The 21,725-nt window shown below is 44.0% G+C and overlaps 1 protein-coding gene across 1 annotated transcript; it reads right to left on the reverse strand.

The window, feature by feature from the left end:
* Nucleotides 1-249: 249 nt before the first annotated feature.
* Nucleotides 250-13,985, reverse strand: LOC134406640 (keratin, type I cytoskeletal 17-like). The gene is made up of 7 exons (XM_063138158.1): nucleotides 13,638-13,985; nucleotides 12,156-12,238; nucleotides 10,948-11,104; nucleotides 9,432-9,590; nucleotides 7,109-7,234; nucleotides 5,070-5,293; nucleotides 250-358 (listed from the first exon to the last, which is right to left on the reverse strand). The coding sequence occupies exons 1-7, from the start codon at nucleotides 13,968-13,970 to the stop codon at nucleotides 250-252; spliced, it is 1,191 nt and encodes a 396-aa protein (XP_062994228.1). The 5' UTR covers nucleotides 13,971-13,985.
* Between the last annotated feature and the right edge of the window lie 7,740 nt (nucleotides 13,986-21,725).

Consider the following 21,725-nt stretch of genomic DNA (forward strand, 5'->3'; position numbering starts at 1 on the left):
AGCTGGTTGACCACTGTGTGAACAGAATGCTGGACTAGATGGACCTTTGGTCTGATCCAGCAAGGCTCTTCTTATGTTGTTGTTGTTGTTGTTATTATTATTATTATTATTATTATTATTATTATTATTATTATTATTTTATTTATATAGCACCATCAATGTACATGGTGCTGTACAGAGTAAAACAATAAATAGCAGGACCCTGCCGCATAGGCTTACATTCTCTTACGTTCAAGTAGGCAGTGGCAACTACTGCTCCTTTTTCTCGCCACCACTGTTGGATGGACCCATGCAAGAAGCAGGCGATAAGCGGGTCGCAATGGTGAAGAGGAAGAGCAAGTCCAGGGAGCTCTTGTTCCTGGGACCCTGGTGAGATGTGAGTCTTGGACAAGTGCCCAACTATGCCTACCCATGATGCTAGCCCCTGAGTTACCCATCCCACCGTATAAAGCTACATTTCGGTTGCCACAATTTTGGGCCAGGGAAAGCACATTCAGCCTTACAACCTCCAGTGCAAGGACTTCTTGCTCATACTTCTAGATTTTGCCAGATGCCATTCATAGTCCATCAGGTTCTGTTCTGGAGCCAATTCATCCTTGATCCATTAGGATCTATCCTGACTCTGCCCACCTTGCATCCACCTATTGTGGATGGAAGGTGGGCATCCACAATAGGTGGAAACTGGCAACCTTAGAAGAAGGGGCAGCACGTGGGGCTACTTGTCAACCAGCATTACCTGTATAGCTGGCAAGAAGGGAGACATAAAGTAGCCTTAATCTGAGCCACATCAGCGGTGCATTGAGCCAAGCCCTATCTATCTATCTATCTATCTATCTATCTATCTATCTATCTATCTATCTCATCACAGAAGCTCTCCAAAGTGTTAGGCAGAGACAGTTTTTCCCAGCTCAGCTTCATTGGAGATGGACCTTAGATAAGTAATGTCTGGGTTCTAGAGCTATGATGGTTCTCAACTACTGTGCAAACTTAGCCTATAAGCTGAATCAGTTGTTGTTGCTGGAACCCAGGGCTATTAGTTTGCTAAGGGGACTATGCTGATGGGCCCACTTTGGGTGCACAATGGGCCCATTCAGAAGACACCTTAAACCATGGCTTTAACCACGGTGGTTAAGCCAAAAAGCCAGGCTGTGTTCAGAAGACATTTTAAACTATGGCTTTAACCATGGTGAATAAAGCAAAAGGCTTATTCACCATGGTTAAAGCCCTGGTTTAAGGTGTCTTCTGAATGGGCCCATTGTGTTTGGAAGAACATACAAGGAAGCTGGAATGATGCTAGGTTTGATGATCCCTTGGCATTTGGTGAATTCTCACTGGGTACCTGCTGGCATTAAAAGAGTAAGGGAGCAGGCCTAGCCTATGTGCACCAACTGCACATCTAAAATGCTTTCATCATCATCATATTCATCGTGTGATTATTATTAATAATAAGTTATTAATAATATTGGCATGTTGTAACTAGTCATGTCTGAGGCAGTTTTATGAGGCTGCCTTGCCGGAGGAATGACATCCAAAGTGTAGGGTGAAGGCAATGTGTCATTTTGTAATGCCTATTAAGTGTGGTTTCTCATACAGGTGTCACTTTTATATTGTCAGACTTGACTAAGTCACCTTTCAGGTTCATTTGCAACCAGCAAAGCCTTTATTAGAAACAAGTGGGTTGATTGACCAACAGCTGGGAAGATTAATATGAACAAACTGTTCGGATGAGCAAAAAGCAAAGAAACTGCCAGAAGCAAGAAATACGGGAAGAAGATCCACTTGAGTAGACTTCATCTGAAGACACAAATTGCAGCTCACTAGTACAGATTCAGATTAGAATCAGGGCTGTGTTTTGGCAGGCCACTAGGAAAATGCTGGAATGCCTCAATCAGTTGTTTGCATCTCTGTAGTAGTCTTGAGAGAGAGAGAGAGAGAGAGAGAGAGAGAATGAATTGGAATTGCCAAAAAGCGAAACATTTCAAATTTACAAATTCAATATGGCTTGGAGCTTGTTTACACCCCCAAAATGGAGGATAATGTCTTAAGGTTGTTATCCTGGAATAACAATACTTTTTTTTTTTACTTTCCAGAGGTGTGTAAAGAGCCATTTGTTTTTCTAGAGGTTGCTGATTCCCCACCATCACCACCAGCTGCCAATTTTTATCTTACCATATGAACAGGTGCAGAGCTGCATACAGGCTTGATTCCACAAAGTATAAAATCGCTAATAGTGTGCAAGATGGCAATCCAGAAGAAAGAATGTTGGTTAAATTCTGTCCTTCTATTAATCCAATCAAAGGGTGAAGCATTGGTTACTATAGAGCAGCTTTCCTCAGTTTGGTGCCTTCCAGATGTATTAACTACAATTCCATAATCTACAGTCAGCATGGTGTTTTAGCCCAACACATCTGGAGAGCATTAGATTGAGGAAGACCTCCATAGAGGGTAAAAATATTTGGGTCTAAAGAAAATACTTTCAGGACAGAAATATCTTGGAGGGAGGCTTAAATGTGTGGCTGTTCACCTTTTCACAGAAATCCTTGACAAATCACCAAAAGGGACCAAAAAACCCCCCTCCTTGTTCAAAAGTAAAATTGGCCATAAACCGAAGAGTTCATATGAAATCAAGAATGAAGGTGCGTGGCTTTAGACATTAACCATGGAAAACATCGTTCAGGTCCAACAGTGCAAAGGAAATGAGCAGGAGTGACCCAATAGCTTGCTCTTTCAGGATGCCAAATGAACATCACCTGGCACTTACTGAGGCAGACAAGACTAATGGTGATGTGGTTGTCATTGAGCCGAATCATGAATTTCTCCCGTTCTTCCAGCTGAAGATGGATGGCTAGACTCTGCTTCTTTTCTATGAAAGAAGGAGATAATCCCAAATGAGAGAAGAAGTTTTTGGGTAGACCCAACAACTTGTCTTCCCAGCAGTCTTTGGATGATCTTTGCTGAACTCAGTCCCCACCAGGACTAGATCTACACCAAGTAGGATATGACATTTTGAAAACGGTATATGGAATATGTCCTGGGGCCCCAACAGTTGTCAATACTGTTATAAACTATTATAAAGCAGTAATGTAGATCCTGCCCAGGTTTTCTTCCATTTTTTTCTCAAGGACACCGGGGCAGAGACCCAGGTTTATCTGTCCTGTCCTTATTTTCAGTACTGTGTGGGACTAGTCAACTTTATCCTATAACAGAGGTGCAAAAAGCTTCACCCCTGCCCCGCGCCGAAGCCCTGTGTGGTGGCCCCCTGACACCCCTATCACCTGCCTGTTCCCTCCCAAAAAAGAAAGAAAAATAAGGTGGGGAATGAAAACATGGTCTAGGAAGGGGCTCTGTGGTTCGTGCCGTCAGCTTCAGCTCCAGATCTGACCTATTACAGGGGCACCTACAAAAGCTGCAGCAGTACTCTGTGTCTAACTAATGCTGATGTAGATTAGCGGTATTCCAACAGAAACTGTGATATGTATTTATGAATAATTGTTCTGGTACAGATGGTTTATTGTATATGTGTTTATGCATGTGTGTAAATGCATGTGTGTGCATGAGAGGGAGTGAGAGGGAGAGAGAGAGGTGGGTGTAGGTGTGCGAGAGAAAGAAAGAAAGAGAGAAACAGAATGAGTGCTTTGCGTTGTGTCTGAACGGCCACCTATTTGCTTGTGTGTACATTTGTGCAGCCCCCATCACCCCAGCTGACCCCCGATGTGGCCCTTGGGACTGGAAATTGTGTGCACCCCGTCCCATAGTGTAACTATTGGCTGGTGCGGCTGCAATGTGTTATAGTCCAGCACCACTTCTAGAGAGCAACGGGTGGGTGTTTGCTCTATGTCTGAATGCTAAGGAAAGCTTAGATTCGATTGATTTAGTCCTAATCTACACCAAGCAGGATATAGCACTATGAAAGTGGTATGAAAGCAGTATATAAGATGAAGAAGCCACATTACTGCTTTATAGAAGGATTGAAATGCACTGACAACTGTTGGAGCCCATTGCTACATACCATATACTGCTTTCATCCGCTTTCATAGTCCAATATCCTGCTTGGTGTAGATTAGGCCAGAGAGTTGATACACTGGGCTAACAGGCCAGACACGGTGGCTCCAGGAAAGGCTGCACTGCCCCTTCACCACATGAATAGGCCTCGCAACAAAAGCCTGGATCTGGAGTTGGACATGGGCTGCACATCACACTTACCACCACCATAGGCATCAACAGGCCCATGGCAGGTTTCCCATTGCACAGCCATAGCCTCAAGCACCAGCCATTGTGTGATTCAAGACCATCACACCAAGTGAGTTTCGCCATTCCCACAAGCAACCACCAAAGAGGCATGGCAGAGGCAGGAGAACCTTACTACGGGACTGCTCTAAACGGTGCTTCGAGGGATCAGTGTTACAGTCGGATGTGGAGAACACCAGTTCCCATGGCAAGCCCTTATGGCTCAGGACCCGGGACAGGGAAGACTCCGGGTTAACATGGCTACATTAGGGTGACCATATTTGGGGAACCAAAAAAGAGGACACCTAGTGTGTGTGGGGGGAAGCAGCTTTCTGAGTCCTGCAGAAAGTACGTTATTCCCCCGCCACCTTAAAGAACCCGATTGGAGTGGAGGAGGGGAAAGGATTTCATTCTGCACCACCACCATCCACTCCAATTGGGGCCTTTTCTATAATGTCCACGAATGACCCACTTTCCCCTTTAAGACCTCAATTGGAGCTTGGGGTGGGGGAATGATGTGCCTCAAGAAAGCATGTCACTCCCTCCTGCCATGCTAATGGCAGCCTTAAAGGGGAAGGTGTGTCATTCCAGGACATTATTGAAAATTACAGAAAATCCCCCCTGACACCATGGAAAGAACAAAAACCAGGACAAATCCGGGGAAATCCTGACAGTTGGTCACCCTAGGCTACATGATAGGCGGTGGGTGCTAACCACAAGCACCCTGTGAGGAGGACCTCTCATGGTCCGTGGATTTGCGCCAGGAGCCCCAGGAAAGAATGATATTCCCCCGGAGGGGCCAAAAGAAGCAAGCAGTTCTGGCTGCTCTATAGGCTACGCACAGATCTTGCGGCCCTTCTTCTAGCAGGCTGCGGTACGTCTTGATCTCTTGCTCCAGCCGGTTCTTGACGTCCAGGAGCTCTTTGTATTCCTGGTCCTGAGCCTCTGTTTCCAGGCGTAGCTCGGCCAGCCGCTGCTCCATACAGTAGATCTGGTCCTGTGTTTCAGCTAGCTGGACATGGTAGAGCCCTTCTGCTTCAGTTAAATACACTTGCAGTGAGTCCCTCTGGGGGAATAGGGAGAACAGAAGGCAACGTCTTAAGGGCCTTAATTGTGTGCGATAGGTGGGATGCTTTTAAAACAAAAAACAAAAAAACCAAGAGCGAAAGGACATCGAAGACGTGAAAGCTGTTCATTCCGCCTAGCCCTCGCCGAGCACCTGTAACAGAGATTCAAGCATGGATGTCATCCCCAGTGCACAAGAGGAGTCCTTGGGATCCACAGAACTGCACTGGCATTGCACAAGCACGCTGGCCTTGCTTCAGTTAGCCATGCTCCAGTGACATCCAGGCTGGATTGCTGCAATGCACGCTGTGTGGGATGGCCTTTAAAAACTGTGTGGAAATTTCAGCTGATACAAAATGAGGCTGCTCAAGTCCTAGTAGGTACTGGGGCGATCAGTTCATATGACACCTAAAACATATCAGCTGCATTCATTCTTTCCAGGCCAATTTAAAGTCACTGGCATCAGCCTTTAAAGCCCTAAACAGTTTTAGTCCAGGTTACTTAGACGCCTGCCTTCACCATACCTACCAGCCCACATTCTGAGATAAACGTCAGAGGTGCGGTTACACAATTAGGCCAGTGAGCACAAGGAATAGGGCGTTCTTGATAGCGGCCCCCTGCTTGTGGTACTGTTCCAATTGATGTCTGCCAGGCCCCATCTTTACAGGGGTTCAAAAGGGCTGTAAAGACTTATTTGTTTACCTCGGCCTGTAATTGAGTCAGGACTGTATTGGGTGCCATTATGTATCTGGTTGTCTGATGTTATCCCATTTAAATGGTTAATTTTGATGTTATTATCATTTAATTATTGTTTTCATTATTGTTTTATGGTGCTTTATTATTTTAAAATTTGTACTTACTTTTGATCCCCAAAGCTTATAAATCTTAGCTTATGGATCTTTTAAATAAATATATTACCCAGAAGCAAAATCCCCATTCACCTCATACCAGGATTTTTTTCACCACTGTGACCGAGCAGACAAGGCATAAGTGGATTCTCCGCAACCATTTGACAGCTAAAAGACTCATATTACAACATTGGAAGGATAAACATTCACCTCCTATAATGCAATGGATGAAGGACCTTACAACGCTTTCAATATCCGAATGGGTGGCATGTAGATGCCACCTTCAAATGGATATTTATTTTGATATTTGATCCAATTTGTAGAAACCCATGTATAATTGCTGGAATGCTGTATGCATTTCATATGTATTGCTATGGATATATGCAAATCCTTCTAAGTATATAAACAAATGGGGAAGGATTAAAAAAAAGTTTTGTGGGTGTCTGTGGGTGGCACTTTGGGGACCAGTCGAGGCTGACGGATCCAATTCATTCTGGGTTTCAGTCAAAACAAGGCACTATCCAAGTCCTGAACCTATTTTGGGGGGCGGGTTCAGCAATTTGGGTAGCTCCTTTTTCATTACTGACTGATTCTGCCTGAAACCCAGAATGGATTCAATCACAGCCCCACTGAATTCAAAGCCACCAGCCTCCACTGTTGCAGACCCCTGTAACTGGTCTTCTTTGGACTGATCTGGTGATGTGGTGTGAGGCAAGCTACTGCCTGGCTCAGCCTCTACCTCTCGTCATTCCCTTGATGCACTTAGCAGAGTGTCAAGTTCCCTGAATGTCATCTGCCCCTGCGTTCAAACACATGAACACAGGCAGTGCTCAGACAGCACTCAAAAGCATGGCACTGTTGAAGCTGAAGGGGTATGGACCTCATGAGCCCTGGGCTGGAACATCTACCTTGATCCCCATGTGAGTTAATCTGAGCAGGAAGAGGCCTTCCATGCCACTAGCCCTCACCAGATTGCACTGAGCTTGAAGATCAATCTCTATGGCCTGCACCTGGCGTTTCAGATCGATGATCTTGTGGTTGCCATCTTCCACCTCCTGGCTACAGCTGCAAACTTCCTGGTTCACCTCCTCCAGCTGAAATATAGATTGACTAAATGTCAACATTTCCAGGAGTTTTATTTATTATCAATCATGCAAGAAAGGAGGGTTGAAACTGCATTGACATGGGCTTTGACAGAAGAGAACAAAACAGCATGTTCAGGGTCTGTCTTCGTTGTCCATAGCTAGGACCAGTAAAATAGACAATGATCTTAAAAATCAGGGTATTCTCTGATCTTTAAGAAAAACAAGAAAGAAAGAAAAAAGATGCCAGAGAAATCTAAGAGGGATTAAAATGAGTTTGGATTTCTATGAATCCTCTTTCAGTCACATGGAGTCTGTGGATTTTCGGAATTTCTTCTTCCTTTAACTTTCCTGAAATGCAGATTTATTTGTTGGAAAATATGAAATTACTGGAAAATATGTGGCAGGTTCAATAGGTTATTTAGATATCCATGGTTGCAAGGTTGTATTTATATTTGTATTTCTAATACAATGGAGTAGACCTATTCAGTATTTTAGCCAAGATATTTTATTGGGGGTGTGTGTGTGATTCTCCTTTTGTGTGTGTGTGTGTGTGTGTGTGTGTGTGTAGTTGCCACATTGAGAGTGTGTAACATACTTCAGTTATGATTGTAATTTGCTTTGTTTTTCTGTCTGTAAATTAAACAGTTAACTAATTTTGATTCTTAAAAAAGAAAGAAAATATGCTAATACACATGCCATTCTGAAAATGATACATATATACATATGCCTTTAAAAAGTATACTACATCTCAGATCTCTCTTCAGCCTCTGTGTAGCATTCTTTTTTTGTGCATTCTGTTTATTGTTTGTAAGCTGATCTAAATGTGTGCAATACAACACCAAGCAGGTGGAAGCAGATAAATACACTAGATTTTACATTCTAACAGAAATTATGTTTTGTTTTGCATATGTTTTTGCATACGCCGCTCCCCTGATTCAGTTCTGTCCATGAATGGATGAAGAACAAACAGAGCCTGACAATCTGTGGAATACATAACAGAACGGATTCTACAACATCCGGACATCTCTACTTCAGGTTCTGCGACCTGAACAAATTCTGCACAACCTGGGATACCTGGGGTTGGTTTGAACTTGTTATTGTTCTCCTCCTTGCCATGAGGAGGGGCTCTGCGGAGGATGGTGCCACTGCTGTCACCCACAGGAGCCCTGCCAGAAGGGATGGACTCAGCCTTGCTCTGATTTTGATCCTCCCCCTTTTTAAGGTTTTTCCCCATCTCGCTTCCGTATTGGTATTGCAGCTTGAGACCACAATACCTGACAGAATTACTCTCCTCACCTGAACTTACCCGGATGCTACAATCAACACCTGGGCTCCCATTGTGGGTGCCTCCTCCGAGGGAGGTTTAGATGGTGATGGTAAGAGAAAGGGCCTTCTCAGTGGTGGCCCCCCGACTTGCACCAACACTGTCATCTTTTGGTACCAAGTTAAGACTGCCTTTTACTCCCAGGAAGTTAATAGCATTTAGTGGCATATTTTGTAAACCGCCCAGAGAGTTTTGGCTACTGGGTGATATAGAAATGCAATAAATAAATAAATAAATAAATAAATAAATATGAAGGGGCATTTATGCCAGTCATCTAAACAGGTCTAGGATTTTATTAGAAGTGTTTTTAGCTATCTAAATTGTTTTAAATTTTGTGTATGTAAATTTTTATTCTGTATTCATATGTTATATTTTATTATTTTATGAATTGTTGTAAACTGCTCAGAGAGTTTTGGCTATTGGGCGGTAAAGAAAAGAAATTAATAACAATAACAATGATGATGATAATAACCATAATGATAATTAATAATAATTGTGAATTGTATTTCTTTGTCTATACAAAATGTCTATAGAACATTGTTGAAAAATACACATTTTTGTATGTACTTAAAATGTGTGCATTTTTGCAAATGTACACATTTTTGAGCAACTTTCCAATGAACACAGAAACGTAGGCATGTTTTGTGTTTTTTTATTTATTTATTTGTTTCTTTATTTGCAAACTGCATTACAAACTTCTGAAATGTATGAATTTTGAAAGCAAGCTGTGTTTAAGGTTCAGGAAGAGTAAATTGGGTAGGTTTGCATGACAATGTGAACCCATCTAATCCCTCACTCATCCCTATTTTGCAAGTCCTGCCCTTCTCCTGACATACTTCCATCCTTTTACTTTTACTTCCCTGTAGGGGCTGCAGTCTTTACCTTGCCTTCATACCAGTGCGCAACCTCCTGGCGGTTTGCATCTATCATCGATTCATACTTGCATCTCAGCTCTTCCAGGATTTTCTTCAGATCTGGACCAGGGCAGGAACTGACTTCCATGTTGACGTCACTTGACTGTTTCTTCAGACAGATTAATTCCTACAAGGAGAGCTCCATTTACTATAATCATGCCTTGATTTAAATGTTTTTTTAAAAAGGAGGTGGCACAACATCAGCTGATGTCTCAGCAGAAACGTTCTCTGGAAAAGGCAGATCAGGGTGCTGGAACACAGGCCTTGGTCACATCTCACCTAAACTATACCAACATACTCTACATTAGGGCTGCACATGGACCTCCAGATTCACTTCGGACACCAATTCAGAGCTTCCAAATCAGCCCCAATCTGACTCGGTCAGCTTCAGGCCTGGGCCAACCCACTATAGATCCCAGGTACCCACCAAAGCTTTCTGGAAATGGCTGTTTATGGACACTGTAGTTTGCAACCTTAGATCTAGGAAATGGAAGAGCCCCCATCTTCATTTAAAATGCCAGTTCTCAATGAGGACGGGGAGCTGCCGGATGGATCAGGTAAGTCCCGTGAGTGGGTGGGGCAGCAGCTCAACATCACCCCAGATTGGGCAGAGGTGACCAGAAGTGCTTCAGACCCAATCCTATATGCTCCAGACCATCTCGGCCTGATCCAGCCCTGATCCCGCTCCAGTTCGGATTTAGGGTTTGGGCCCAAAGCAGTGCACAGCCCTGCTACATGGTGGTGCCTCTGAACAGAAACTACTGCTGGAGCAGAATGCAGCAGCCAGTGTGGTGATGAGGGCCCACTATGTGGAACACAACTAATCCATTATCCAGCCTGTCTTCCAGGGCGGCTCTGGTCAATGCCTATTCAGGACAGAGCCTTCTTGGGGGTGACACCCAGACTCTGGATCTCCCTTAATGAAAACTGCTTTCAGGACTTTTTTCTTCCAATCTGCATTCAGCATTCATTAGCTTGCTTGTTCCCCTTATTCTGAAGGGTTTTGTGTACTTGATTGTACTGTTTGCTTGCTTCTCTGCTGCTCGGAGTGTCTGATTGTTAGGAAACTGATGGTTAAAAATGCAGCCTCTAAACCAGGCTGGGCATCTCGTGGCTCTAGGACTGCATGCTGCCATTGAGCTAATTTAATGTGGCCCTCAACCTAATTTTGAAAACCCCACTACATGTGATCAGTTTAGACCTCTGGCAAGTGCAATCTTTCCTTTTGCTGGTAGCCCACTGGGTGGAAAGTAAGAGGGGGAGAGAGAAAACAGGGTGGCCTTTGCCCTGCCTACCTCTGGCTTTGGCCCCTCCCACTGCCAACATGACCCCCCTCTGACAGATTACCCAGAGAGGAGTGCGGCCCTCAACAGAAAGATTGTCCATCCCTGCTCTAAATGTTTGTCTAAATAAGTAAAATGAATAATGCTTGCATTGTATTTATTAAACAGAGGGGGTTATAATTTGGTGTGTCCAGAGCATACCTCTTCATGGCTCTTCTTGAGGCCACAGAGTTCCTCTTGCAAAGACTCCAGCTCAGCCTCCAGCTCACCCTTACAGCTGGACAGTTCATGCAAAACGGGGTGTAACCCATTAAGGTCAGCCTCCACATTTCCACGGATTGCAGATTCAGTCTCAAACCTAAATCAAGAGTGAGAAAGTCTAACAAGTTTTTAGTTTTAATGATACACAGGAGCTGTCTATAAGCACTCAAAGCCCCACAGTGTCCACAAATCCATGCTGAGTCAGTTATATGATGCAGTCACAAATTCACAGCCACCATGGGGCTTTTCCACAAAGCTGCGCAGTAAAAAAGTCAAGGACTTAAACCAACTTTTTTGGTGGGAGTGAGGTTACCCCTGCTTTTCCATGGCCCTTTCTATATCTAAGGATTATCCCAGGAAAATGGAGGGATCATCCCTGCCTGCTCCTGGGATCCCCTGTGTGTCATTTTGATGCACAAGGATGATCCTGGGACGATCCCGGGGGGAAAGGCAGGTGTAGAAATGGCCCATGTCTGATTCTCTGTGGACAATCTGGGGAGCAGTCCTGGCAGAAGGCCACCGGCAATTGGTTGCCAGGAGCCAGGGAGGGTGGGTCCAGTACCTGGATGACTTCCAGAAACCCCGTGCTTCCTCCTTGGCATGGAGATTGCCCGACACCTCCCCAGGTGAGTGAAACCATGGGGTTTAGGAGGAACACAGTGCCAACTTGGTGCCGTGAAGACTGCCCCACAGTAATACAGAGAGGACGGGAAAAGATGCCCTTCTTAGAATCATCAGCCAAAAGAACTCTTGCTTCTTGGATTTCATGGTAAACCCTGTTCATTACAGTTCATGCCAAACTAAAATTGGTAGGTGCTTGCCAGATGGAAATGACTAAAGGGTGAGTTTAGTGGGTTAGACAAGAAAAGAGCTTTGGAATCCATACATCTTGTCCTAATTAGTGCTCCACCTCTGAGTTAAACATCAAATTAAGCAGAACTAGACATTAGAAAATATCATTCCATTTTGGCCATGAGAACAAAAGTTATAGTTCTTTTTGGATTTCCCATGATAGTCAATGAGAAGCCCAAAGCATCAGATTTCTCATCTTTGAATTGGTCCAAGCAAGAGTGGATCATGTTCCAAAGTGCCAAATTTCGGTCCGAGTCAAAGCTGGGAGCGGGGAGGGGGGTGCTGCAGAAACTCACTTTTGTCTCATCTCTTCAAGGTTCATACAATTATTGTCAATCTTGAGAAGGATCTTGTTATTCTCTGCAGTTGTACAAATAACCTGGGGAGGGAGTGGAGAAAGTTAAAAAAAAGAGAGAGGAATGTTTAGATCGCTGTAGAGGCTCCCTTTGCCTTTTCTCTCTCCTTCTCCTACCAATCAATGGTATTGATTATCAGCTCTGCATCAGGACACAATCAAGTGTCTGACCAGGGATGGGGGAGAAATGCACGCTTTCAAGCCAATGCACGAGCTGAAACTGTTATTCAGCAAAATTTGCACTTTTCCGAATTTTGCAATGGTTCTCTCCAATTGAAAAATGAATAGAAAAATACATGTATTGGGGGAAAGTGCAAACAAAAATAATAATACAAATTGTTGTTGTTGTTTTATTACATTTCTATACTGCTACATTGCTTAAACTCTCTGCTCGGCTTACGAAGATTCAAAACCAATGTTTTTTTTAATAATAATAATAATAATAATACAAAGATTAACATCCATTTTCATTAAAATGCACAGACAGTTCACACAGAGACAACATATATCTAAAAACAATTTTGAGCAATTGTAAGATGAATCCAGGACATGATTAAAATTCATCATATGCTGCCAAATGCCTGAGAAAAGAGAAAGGTCTTAACCTGGTGCTGAAAACATAAGAATGTTGGCACCAGGAGAAGCCTGTTGAGGAGATCATTCCATAATTGGGGGGCCACAACTGGGAAGGCCCTCTCTCTTGTTACCACCTTCCATGCCTCCCTCAGATTAGTGTACAGCTAGATTCATGTCTGTGTAAAATACTGGAAATAGTGTCCCCAAATGCATTGTATTAGCAAAAATTGCACACAAAAATGTGCATGTTAGGCAAAATTGCATACAAAAATGCATGTATTCGGAGAAACGTACTCAAATTTCTATGCACACGTTTTAAAAACAACAATTCTCAAAAGTTCGGGAACAACCGAATTTAAGATCGGAGAGAAGCTGAGAGAAACGGAAATGCTCAGGTCCACCCATCCCTTTTCTGACCCTGCGCCACAGATTTTGAGAGCAGGAGCTCAATAACAACAACCAAGTTGGGCCACTTTAGATATTCTCACAGCTGTTTTGGAGGGGAGCTTGTCCACGGCATTTAACTGGCCAAGCTTCACGAGGGGGACCAATCGCCTGGATCTTTCCCACAGAATCAGCACACATACACCCTTCCAAGAGCAGTGCAGGTTCTACGGGGAAGAGTCACATGATGCTGCCATTGGGTCATTTAAATATTCTCCAAGCTGCATAAAGGCTGATCCCCAATAAGCCAGTTTCACGCGGATGGGACAACGTTGAAAAGAGCACTGCATGGGCAGACTCAAGCCTTACAGGATCTGCTTTGTTAGTTAGCTTGTTCGGAAGATGCATGTGGGAACTACCAAACATGCGCTGGGAATGCTTGGTGAGTGGTTGAGCCCCCTACCTGGTTTTTCAGCTCCTCAATCTCATGGCAAAAGTGGCTGTAGTCCTTCGGCTCACCGGCTTGCCCTTGCTTGGCATAGAAATCACTGATGTTGGACTCAAGCGCAACGTTTTCAGCCTCCAGGCATCTCACTTTGTCTATGTAACTGGCCAGCCGGTCGTTGAGGTTCTGCATGATCGTCTTCCCATTGGTGGAAAAGAAGAGGATGCCACAGGCACCAGGATCACCACCTGTCCCACCAGCTACACCAGAGCCAACTTCAACTGGCCCATCACTATATGCGAATGGAGGGAAAGCACCGCCGATGCCATTGGGACAGCTTCCTGTGCTCATTCTCCTTCGATATCCGCCACCAGTAAACACACTGCCACAACTGCTGCTTGAAAAGTTGCTCCGGCCAATGCCGCAGCCATCCCCAAAGTGGCTTCGACAGGAGAAATTGCCTCTCGTGCTACCTAACCCACATGAGGAGTAAATGCTGGATGAGGCAGAGGAAAAACCCGCCTTCGTATTCAGGCCGACACTGTTTCTTCCAGCAGTTCCTGGAATACACCTAATGCTGGTCTTCATAGTGACAGCAGTTAAAAATCCAAACAAACCAGAAGCCGAAACTCAAAGCTTGACAGTCAACAAGAGTGTACAGTCGATATCTTGCAGGTCTTGATTTATATCTTTTGCTAAGGGTGTCACTTCTGCGGAGGAGGGTTCAGTGCTTCTTGCAATTTGCCTCTGGATACCCCACTAAATAGACAGTTTCATCTCAAATCAGCTGTTCCTTTTTAACAATGTCGCCACACCAGAAATGTTATAGTTGCACGGAATCATCAAGTTTTTCAGTTTTTGCTTTTCAGTTAGGGAGATGAAATAGCTGCTCTGGTGATTGCTGAACTCAGTGGTTCTTTGGGCCTAGTAGGGCCTGTAGAGGAAGTCAGGGTCTACCTGACAACCCTGCGAGGTAGGCTCTTGGACCAAACGTCTTAAACTCCCAAACAACCCACATCCCTGCCTTGTCCACAACTGGGACAGATGTTCATGAGAATAACACACAGATGTTCATGAGAATAACACACAGACACACATTCAGGGACCAAAGCAATTTTATTGCAATCACTAAAATATAACACGTAAGGCCTTGGTCGATAAAACAGCCTCCTAAGACAAAGGAAGGGAAAGAATAGGGAAAGGGAAGGGAGGATATGGAAAGGGGGAGAGTGAGGAGAGGAGGTGAGGGAAAGCTCTAATACTTAGCCATTACCCCAAGAAACAATCATACATCCCCACACCCAGCCAAAACGATGGCTGGCCTTCTCCAGAGTACCCACACACGTTAAAACATAAAAAAACCTTTCTAACTCCGGGCAACCCCCTCCTGGGTGCCACGGACCTGATCTTCCCACTTGACATATGCACGCATCTCCAAGAAAGATGGAGGGCCGTCTTCATAGAGCTTTTTATCTCTTTTGGGGACCCTTGGTCCCATGACCTTAGCAGACCAACCCGTGCCCTTCCTGGGCAGTAGCCCACCCCGCTCCCAGACGGGCCAAGCCACGTCTTGTTCCCACAGCTGGATCCCGTTAGTTTGTCCACCGCCCTGATAATCTCCAGGTGCTGGTGGGAGTCGAACTGACTCAAGGCAGAGATGACCTTGGCTGACAGCCACCAGAACCTGACACAGCCAGTTTGAAACAACAGACCATAGATCAGGCATAGGGGCAGATTTTGCAACCCCACAGCAACAGCGAAGTTAAAGGCACAGATTTGCACCTCTGTCCTTCACAGGGCCAGATTAACATTGGAAGCTAATGAGAGCTCCTTTTCGTTCCCCTTTTAATGAAATTGGAGTGGACTTAGCCCAAGGCATTTTTTTGGACTGGTGCTGGCTCAAGACATAATGTGAGCACAAAAGGAAGTACTTCTTCACACAGCTCATGGTTAAACTATGGAATTTCCAACTACCGCAAAATGGGATGGCTGCCAAGGCCTCTTATGGTTTAGTAATTGGTTAGAGTACTGAAAGAAGGAGCGGGAATAAGTAGACAGTTCTCACAATGGAGGGAGGCAACAGTGGGGTCCCCCCCAGGATCTGCTTTGCCCTTCACCTTGTTCACAAATGATCTGGACTTAGGTTTGGGGTGACCTGCAAGGTGACCCTGATTGCTGATGACATGAAGTTGTTTTGGGTAGTTAAAACAAAAAGGGATTACAAGGAGCTTCAAACAGATCTTTCCAAACTGGAAGAATGGGCATCCAAATGGTAAATGCGGTTCAAGATAAGCTGGAGCAAAAAAAACTTTATTTATTTATTTATTTATTTATTACATTTCTATACCACCCAATAGCCGGAGCTCTCTGGGCGGTTCGCAAAAATAAAAACCATTCAAAGTATAAAACAACAGTATAAAACCATAATATAAAATACAGTATAAAAGTTCAACCAGATAAAAACAGCAGCAATGCAAAATTACAAATTTAAGACACCAAGTTAAAATTTATTTATAGACTGTTAAAATGCTGGGAGAATAAAAAGGTCTTCACCTGCCGTCTAAAAGCATATAATGTAGGTGCCAAGTGAACCTCCTTAAGGAGCTCATTCCACAGCCGGGGTGCCACAGCAGAGAAGGCCCTCCTCCTAGTAGCCACCTGCCTCACTTCCTTTGGCAGGGGCTCGCGGAGAAGGACCCCTGAGGATGACCTTAGGATCCAGGCAGGTACATATGGGAGGAGGCGTTCCTTTAGATAGCCTGGCCCCAAGTCGTTTAGGGCTTTAGATGTTAATACCAGCACTTTGAATCAGGCCCAGACCTGGACTGGCAGCCAATGTACATACTGATGGAATCTGAACAGGCAGTAACTGACCAAGGAAGTGATCTTGGGGGTAATGGAGGGTTGTTTGATGAAAATGTTGAGCCAGTGTCCCAGTTCACACCTCACAATAACACAGCCTTTCTCAACCTGGGGCGCTCCAGATGTGTTGGACTACAACTCCCAGAATGCCCCAGCCAGCTGGGGCATTCTGGGAGATGCAGTCCAACACATCTGGAGCGCCCCAGGTTGAGAAAGGCTGCAATAACACATGTATAATCCAGTCTTCCAAGATGTGTATGTGTGACTAAACAGAGAAGGTTTAAGAGTTTTTAGTTATACATTTCAGCTTCCACCTTCCTCAGTAACATGTAATCTTTGTGTGTGAGAGAGAGAGGGGGGAGAGCATAAAACAAAACCCAAGGTAGGAATATTAAAAAAAAAAAAAAAAAGAAAAGGGAAAAAGTAACAGGCCTAAAATGCTACTCAGTTCTCAAATGCTCCTATTCAGTTATATGGGGATACGTTGTATGGGAATATGAGGGAAACCAGGGCAAGTGCTCTTCCCAAGAAAATGAGGGACATCAGAGCAGCACACAGATTTCACCCTTTTGGTGTTCATGAATACACGCCTTTATCTGATCCCATGCAAGTGAATGGTTAGCATCTTATATAAGAATATGTTCAAGGCTTAGTACAGAAGATCTACTAGACTGATTTTGCTCATTTTTGGTTGTAAACTGAAGTTTGAGCAGTGCAGATGTGCAGACAATCTGGAAACTTTGAAACAGTTCAAAGCTTGAGCTTTGGGCAGCTCAAGAAGGGAGAGTGATGAGGCAAAGGGGAGATAAATGCATATGCTCCACACTGAGGATGTAATGTAACATGTGACGCAGTGTGGGTATGCATGTAGGACAATGCTTACTCCTGTGAGCTCTTAGGGTGTTGGGCCAATGAAAGGACAGGCACAGGTTGTTGAGAAAGGGGATGAAGAAAAGTCAGTTGATGACAGTTGGAATAGGAGAAATTGGGATAGGAGAAGCTGAGGAGAAAGAGCTGAAAGGACACCAGAGGGAGGGGGGAGAGAGAGAGAGAGAGAGAGAGAGAGAGAGAGAGAGAGAGAGAGAGAGAGAGAGAGAGAGAGAGAGATCGAAATCTTACATCACGTGTTTACGACCTCAAACTTCAAGAAGTGGTAAACAATCTTTTTGAAAAGTATGTTTTCAGAGTATTATCCCCTGTGGCGCCACAGGATTTGCACTAGTTCACTCTGCTTGGAGATACCAGGCCACTCCTGAGAAACGCCCTGCTTCCAAGATTCCTGGCAATATTCGGAACCTCTTTCCACTCCTACCACCTGTCATAATGAAGGGCATTTTGCTATTATTAGAAGAATAAGCACTGCAATAATGCTGGCTCATAAACAAAAGACGAAGGAGCAAAGTTTCCCAATGAAGTGAGGAGCAGTCGTTGCAGAACCAGGAATAAATTTAATGACGTGGGAGGGAAATATTGTCCTGCTTGAAACACACACACACAGAGAAACTCTTAAGATCCCCTTGCAAGTCTTGTTTTGCTCACTCTTGAAAGACAAACGTGGAATCCAAGTTGTGCCCTAACCATCCATTTCCTGGCATTGTCCTGAAAAACAACTCAAATCTCCCAAAGGGAACACATCCATGGTTTCTCCCCAAATGCAAGTCAGCAAAGATTCAAAAACAGTCTTCAAAAGTTCCTCTGGGCAAAGAGGCAGACCTATTACTTTAATTGCAGCTTGTGTGGAGCAATCGTCTTTAGAAAATATTGGGATGATATCCAGCTGTTTCCTGCTCTGCATCCCTCCGCTTCTGTCTTTCCCATCTTTCCAATGAAAGCAACTAGACTAGCCAGTTGTGAATCTCCAAAAAAAGGGGGACATGCATCACCCAAAAGAGGACAGAAGAGGACACCGATTTGCATAAAATTTGCATATTCTAATTTATTATTATTATTATTTATATAGCACCATCAATGTACATGGTGCTGTACAGAGTAAAACAGTAAATAGCGAGACCCTGCCGCATAGGCTTACATTAGAAATCATTGCTATTATTTCAATAGAAATGAAGTACATTCCACCATAGCGTGAGACTACGGCCCTTTCTACACCTAAGGATTATCCCAGGAAAATGGAGGGATCGTCCCTGCCTGCTCCCGGGATCCCCTGTGTGTCATGATCCCGGGGGGAAAGGTGTAGAAACGGCCTGTATGAGAGACTGACCAGGTGGCCTGTTGTGCCTTCCTCAGTCTGCTGTCCAGGTGCTAACTGTGGCCCAGCTCTTCCAACTGATGGTTCTTTATCTTTGAACTGGACTTGGAGTGACCTTGGACTACAAACAGAGGACACCTTCAAGTAGAGGACTGTCTCCTTTGTAAAAGAGGATACATGGCCACCCTAAAAGCAACCCACCAGTGAAATTTTACACATAGTTTTCCTTCAGGCCTCTTTACATCTAAGGATTTGCACACGCTTTATTGTTCTTTTAATTTAAAATATCCTTTTACCACCTTTTGAGGCAGAGTGCCCAGAGGGCAGTTGCAATCTGTGGCTCCCCAGGGGCAGCTGGTTGGCCACTAGGATCCTGGATTAGATGGAACCCAACATATCTGGAGGCCAACAGTTGTCTACATCAGGTCTACATTATATCAAGTCTTTGCCAAATGTGAGGATCGGAGGGGGGTGGTATTTTGCATTTAGAAATTCTCCCTGTGCTTTAGGACAATCAGCCAAGCACAGCAAAGCTTTACAGTTGGGGACATACACATTCCCTAGGGTATCCTCCCCCAATCTGGCACCCTCCAGATGGGTTGGATTTAGAGGTGTTGGAGAAATCCGCAATGGATTCAAATAAGTTCAGATTTCTATGAATCCAACCAGTGCATTCCACAGTGGACCAGCTTTTTTCCAGGTCACATGGATTCTGCAGTTCTGGACTGGTTTTTCACTTTTGGGGGGAGATTTAGGCTTCCCGATGAGGCTCACCTGGCGCCAAGATTGTTATCTTATCGGCGCCAGGTCAAGACTTTTCTCTTCTCCCAGGCATTTTAACAGCATTTAACAATGTTAAGTTTGTTTTTAATGGACCCCAGAATTGTTGTTTTTAAATGGATACTGTTTTTATACTGTTTTTATGTTTTTTAAATTTTGTATACTTTTAATGTTTACAGAGAGCTTCAGCTGTGGGGCGGTATATAAATGTAATAAAATAAATAAATATAAATAAATAATGTGTATTAGCTGATACACATTAGTGCTAATGCGAATTAGCGCTACTGTGGATTAGTGGAAGTAAAATGATATAATGTGATTCCATCAACGAGCGCATGATGGAGCAAAAGATACCTGCAAAACTGCAAAACTCAAGATGGAACGGATTTAACAAAATCGCTGGTTGGACCACAAGTCCCATACTTCCCAGCCAGCATAAACATGGAGCATGCTGTCTGAGAATTATGAGAGTTGCAGTCCAACACATCTGAAGAGTGCCAGGTTGAGGAAGGCTACCAGTGAGAACCTTTCATAACTAATTCTGCATTTATTGGCTATGAAGCCAAACCTTCCAGAAAGCAGAGGGATATTATTTTATTTAAGAGTCCTTGCAGTGCTGGATTTTACTCTCCTAAGGGTACAGTCCTATGCATGTTCAGCCATTTAAAAGACCCTACAACTCCCATCATGCACCATGCCTTGAGCGTATCAGAGAGTCTGCAACGTAAAGGCCTTCATCTTGTTGTCATCCCTCCATTCTAAGGAGGCACAGCAGCCTGGCCTTGCTGTCCTATGATCTCATCCTCCAGAATGAAAAAAGTGCATAGTGGGGTGCTTTAGATGAATATAGGACTAGGATATGTGAGAATGCCACCGTCTACAACTATCAGTGCATAGGTAGCATTGGATCAGGTGGGATGCAGGCAGGCGGGCCGGGAGAAGTGGCCGTAAAAGGTGGGGGGAATCTGTTTGGTTCCTTGGATGAATTGGAAATTTCAGGGTATCATGTTTGAAGATTCTGCTTAATGGAAACTAACAAGATGTTTCTTTTATGAATCTGGAGAGCTGCTTCATAAGGAAGTAATTATCACATGGCTGGCCAAGAATCTTCCCAGACTATGCACAAATTGGGCAGCCATTAATTAATTGTGGCAGATCAAGGATTGCTCATCGAAGGACCACAACTATCTCTTACTTTTTGCAATGTTTAAAAGCTAGCATAGCATAGTATAATGGCTAAGGCAGAAATCTAAAGTGTAAATTCCGTTCAAATCATGCTTCTGCATGTGCTGCTCACTAGCCCCTAGCTGTCTACCTCAGTCCTCCATGCTCAGTATGAGGAGCAACCTACCTTACAGGGTTGTTGTAAGGATTACAAAATGACTAACTTAAGTCCCATTCATTTCCATAGGTTTACTCTAAGTAGGACTAACATTGGATACAATCCTTAGAATTAAATCAGTGGGACTTAAGGTAGTCATGATTAGGGTGCATATGAAAAGGAGGACAGGGCTCATGTATCTTTACCAGTTGTATTGAAAAGGGAATTTCAGCAGTTGTCATTTGTATATATGGAGAACCTGGTGAAATTCCCTCTTCATCACAACAGTTAAAGTGCAGGAGCTATACTAGAGTGACCAGCTTTAAAAGAGGGCAGGGCACCTGCAGCTTTAACTGTTGGGATGAAGAGGGAATTTCACCAGGTTCTCCATATTTACAAATGAGACCTGCTGAAATTCCCTTTTCAATACAACTGTTAAAGATACAGGAGCTCTGTCCTCCTTTTCCTATGGTCACCCTAGTCATGGTAAACTTGAATCCCTATTGATTTCAGTGGGTCTGCTCTAGGCATAACTAAAACTAGAACCAACCCATTGTATGGCAGCAGGCTGTTCTACCTGCCTACAAACATGCTACACTTTGTACCATTTGAGGGAAGACTAACATGAGTCTAAACATGATGAACAGTTAGAATATGGAGGCCATTCACTTGGTTTATTACCTAGCATTGCTGTCTGTGACTTGGTGCTCAGCTTTATTGATAACATGCCTTTAAACTTCTGACACGAGAAAACATTTTGCACACACAGGCCTTTGTTGGCACCGAAAGAAAAGCAGAGGTTTATTTTTGGATTTCTTATGTTTTCAGTGGTCAGCAGATTGCCAACCACGGCACTTATGCATGTTGGGTAAGAAGCAGAGACTGGACCAATGCTATAGCAGAAGAATGCTATGTTGCAGAAAGGCTCTGTCGCACA

This window comes from Elgaria multicarinata, chromosome 11 (genome assembly GCF_023053635.1).
Source record: "Elgaria multicarinata webbii isolate HBS135686 ecotype San Diego chromosome 11, rElgMul1.1.pri, whole genome shotgun sequence".
Classification (NCBI taxonomy): Eukaryota; Metazoa; Chordata; class Lepidosauria; order Squamata; family Anguidae; genus Elgaria; species Elgaria multicarinata.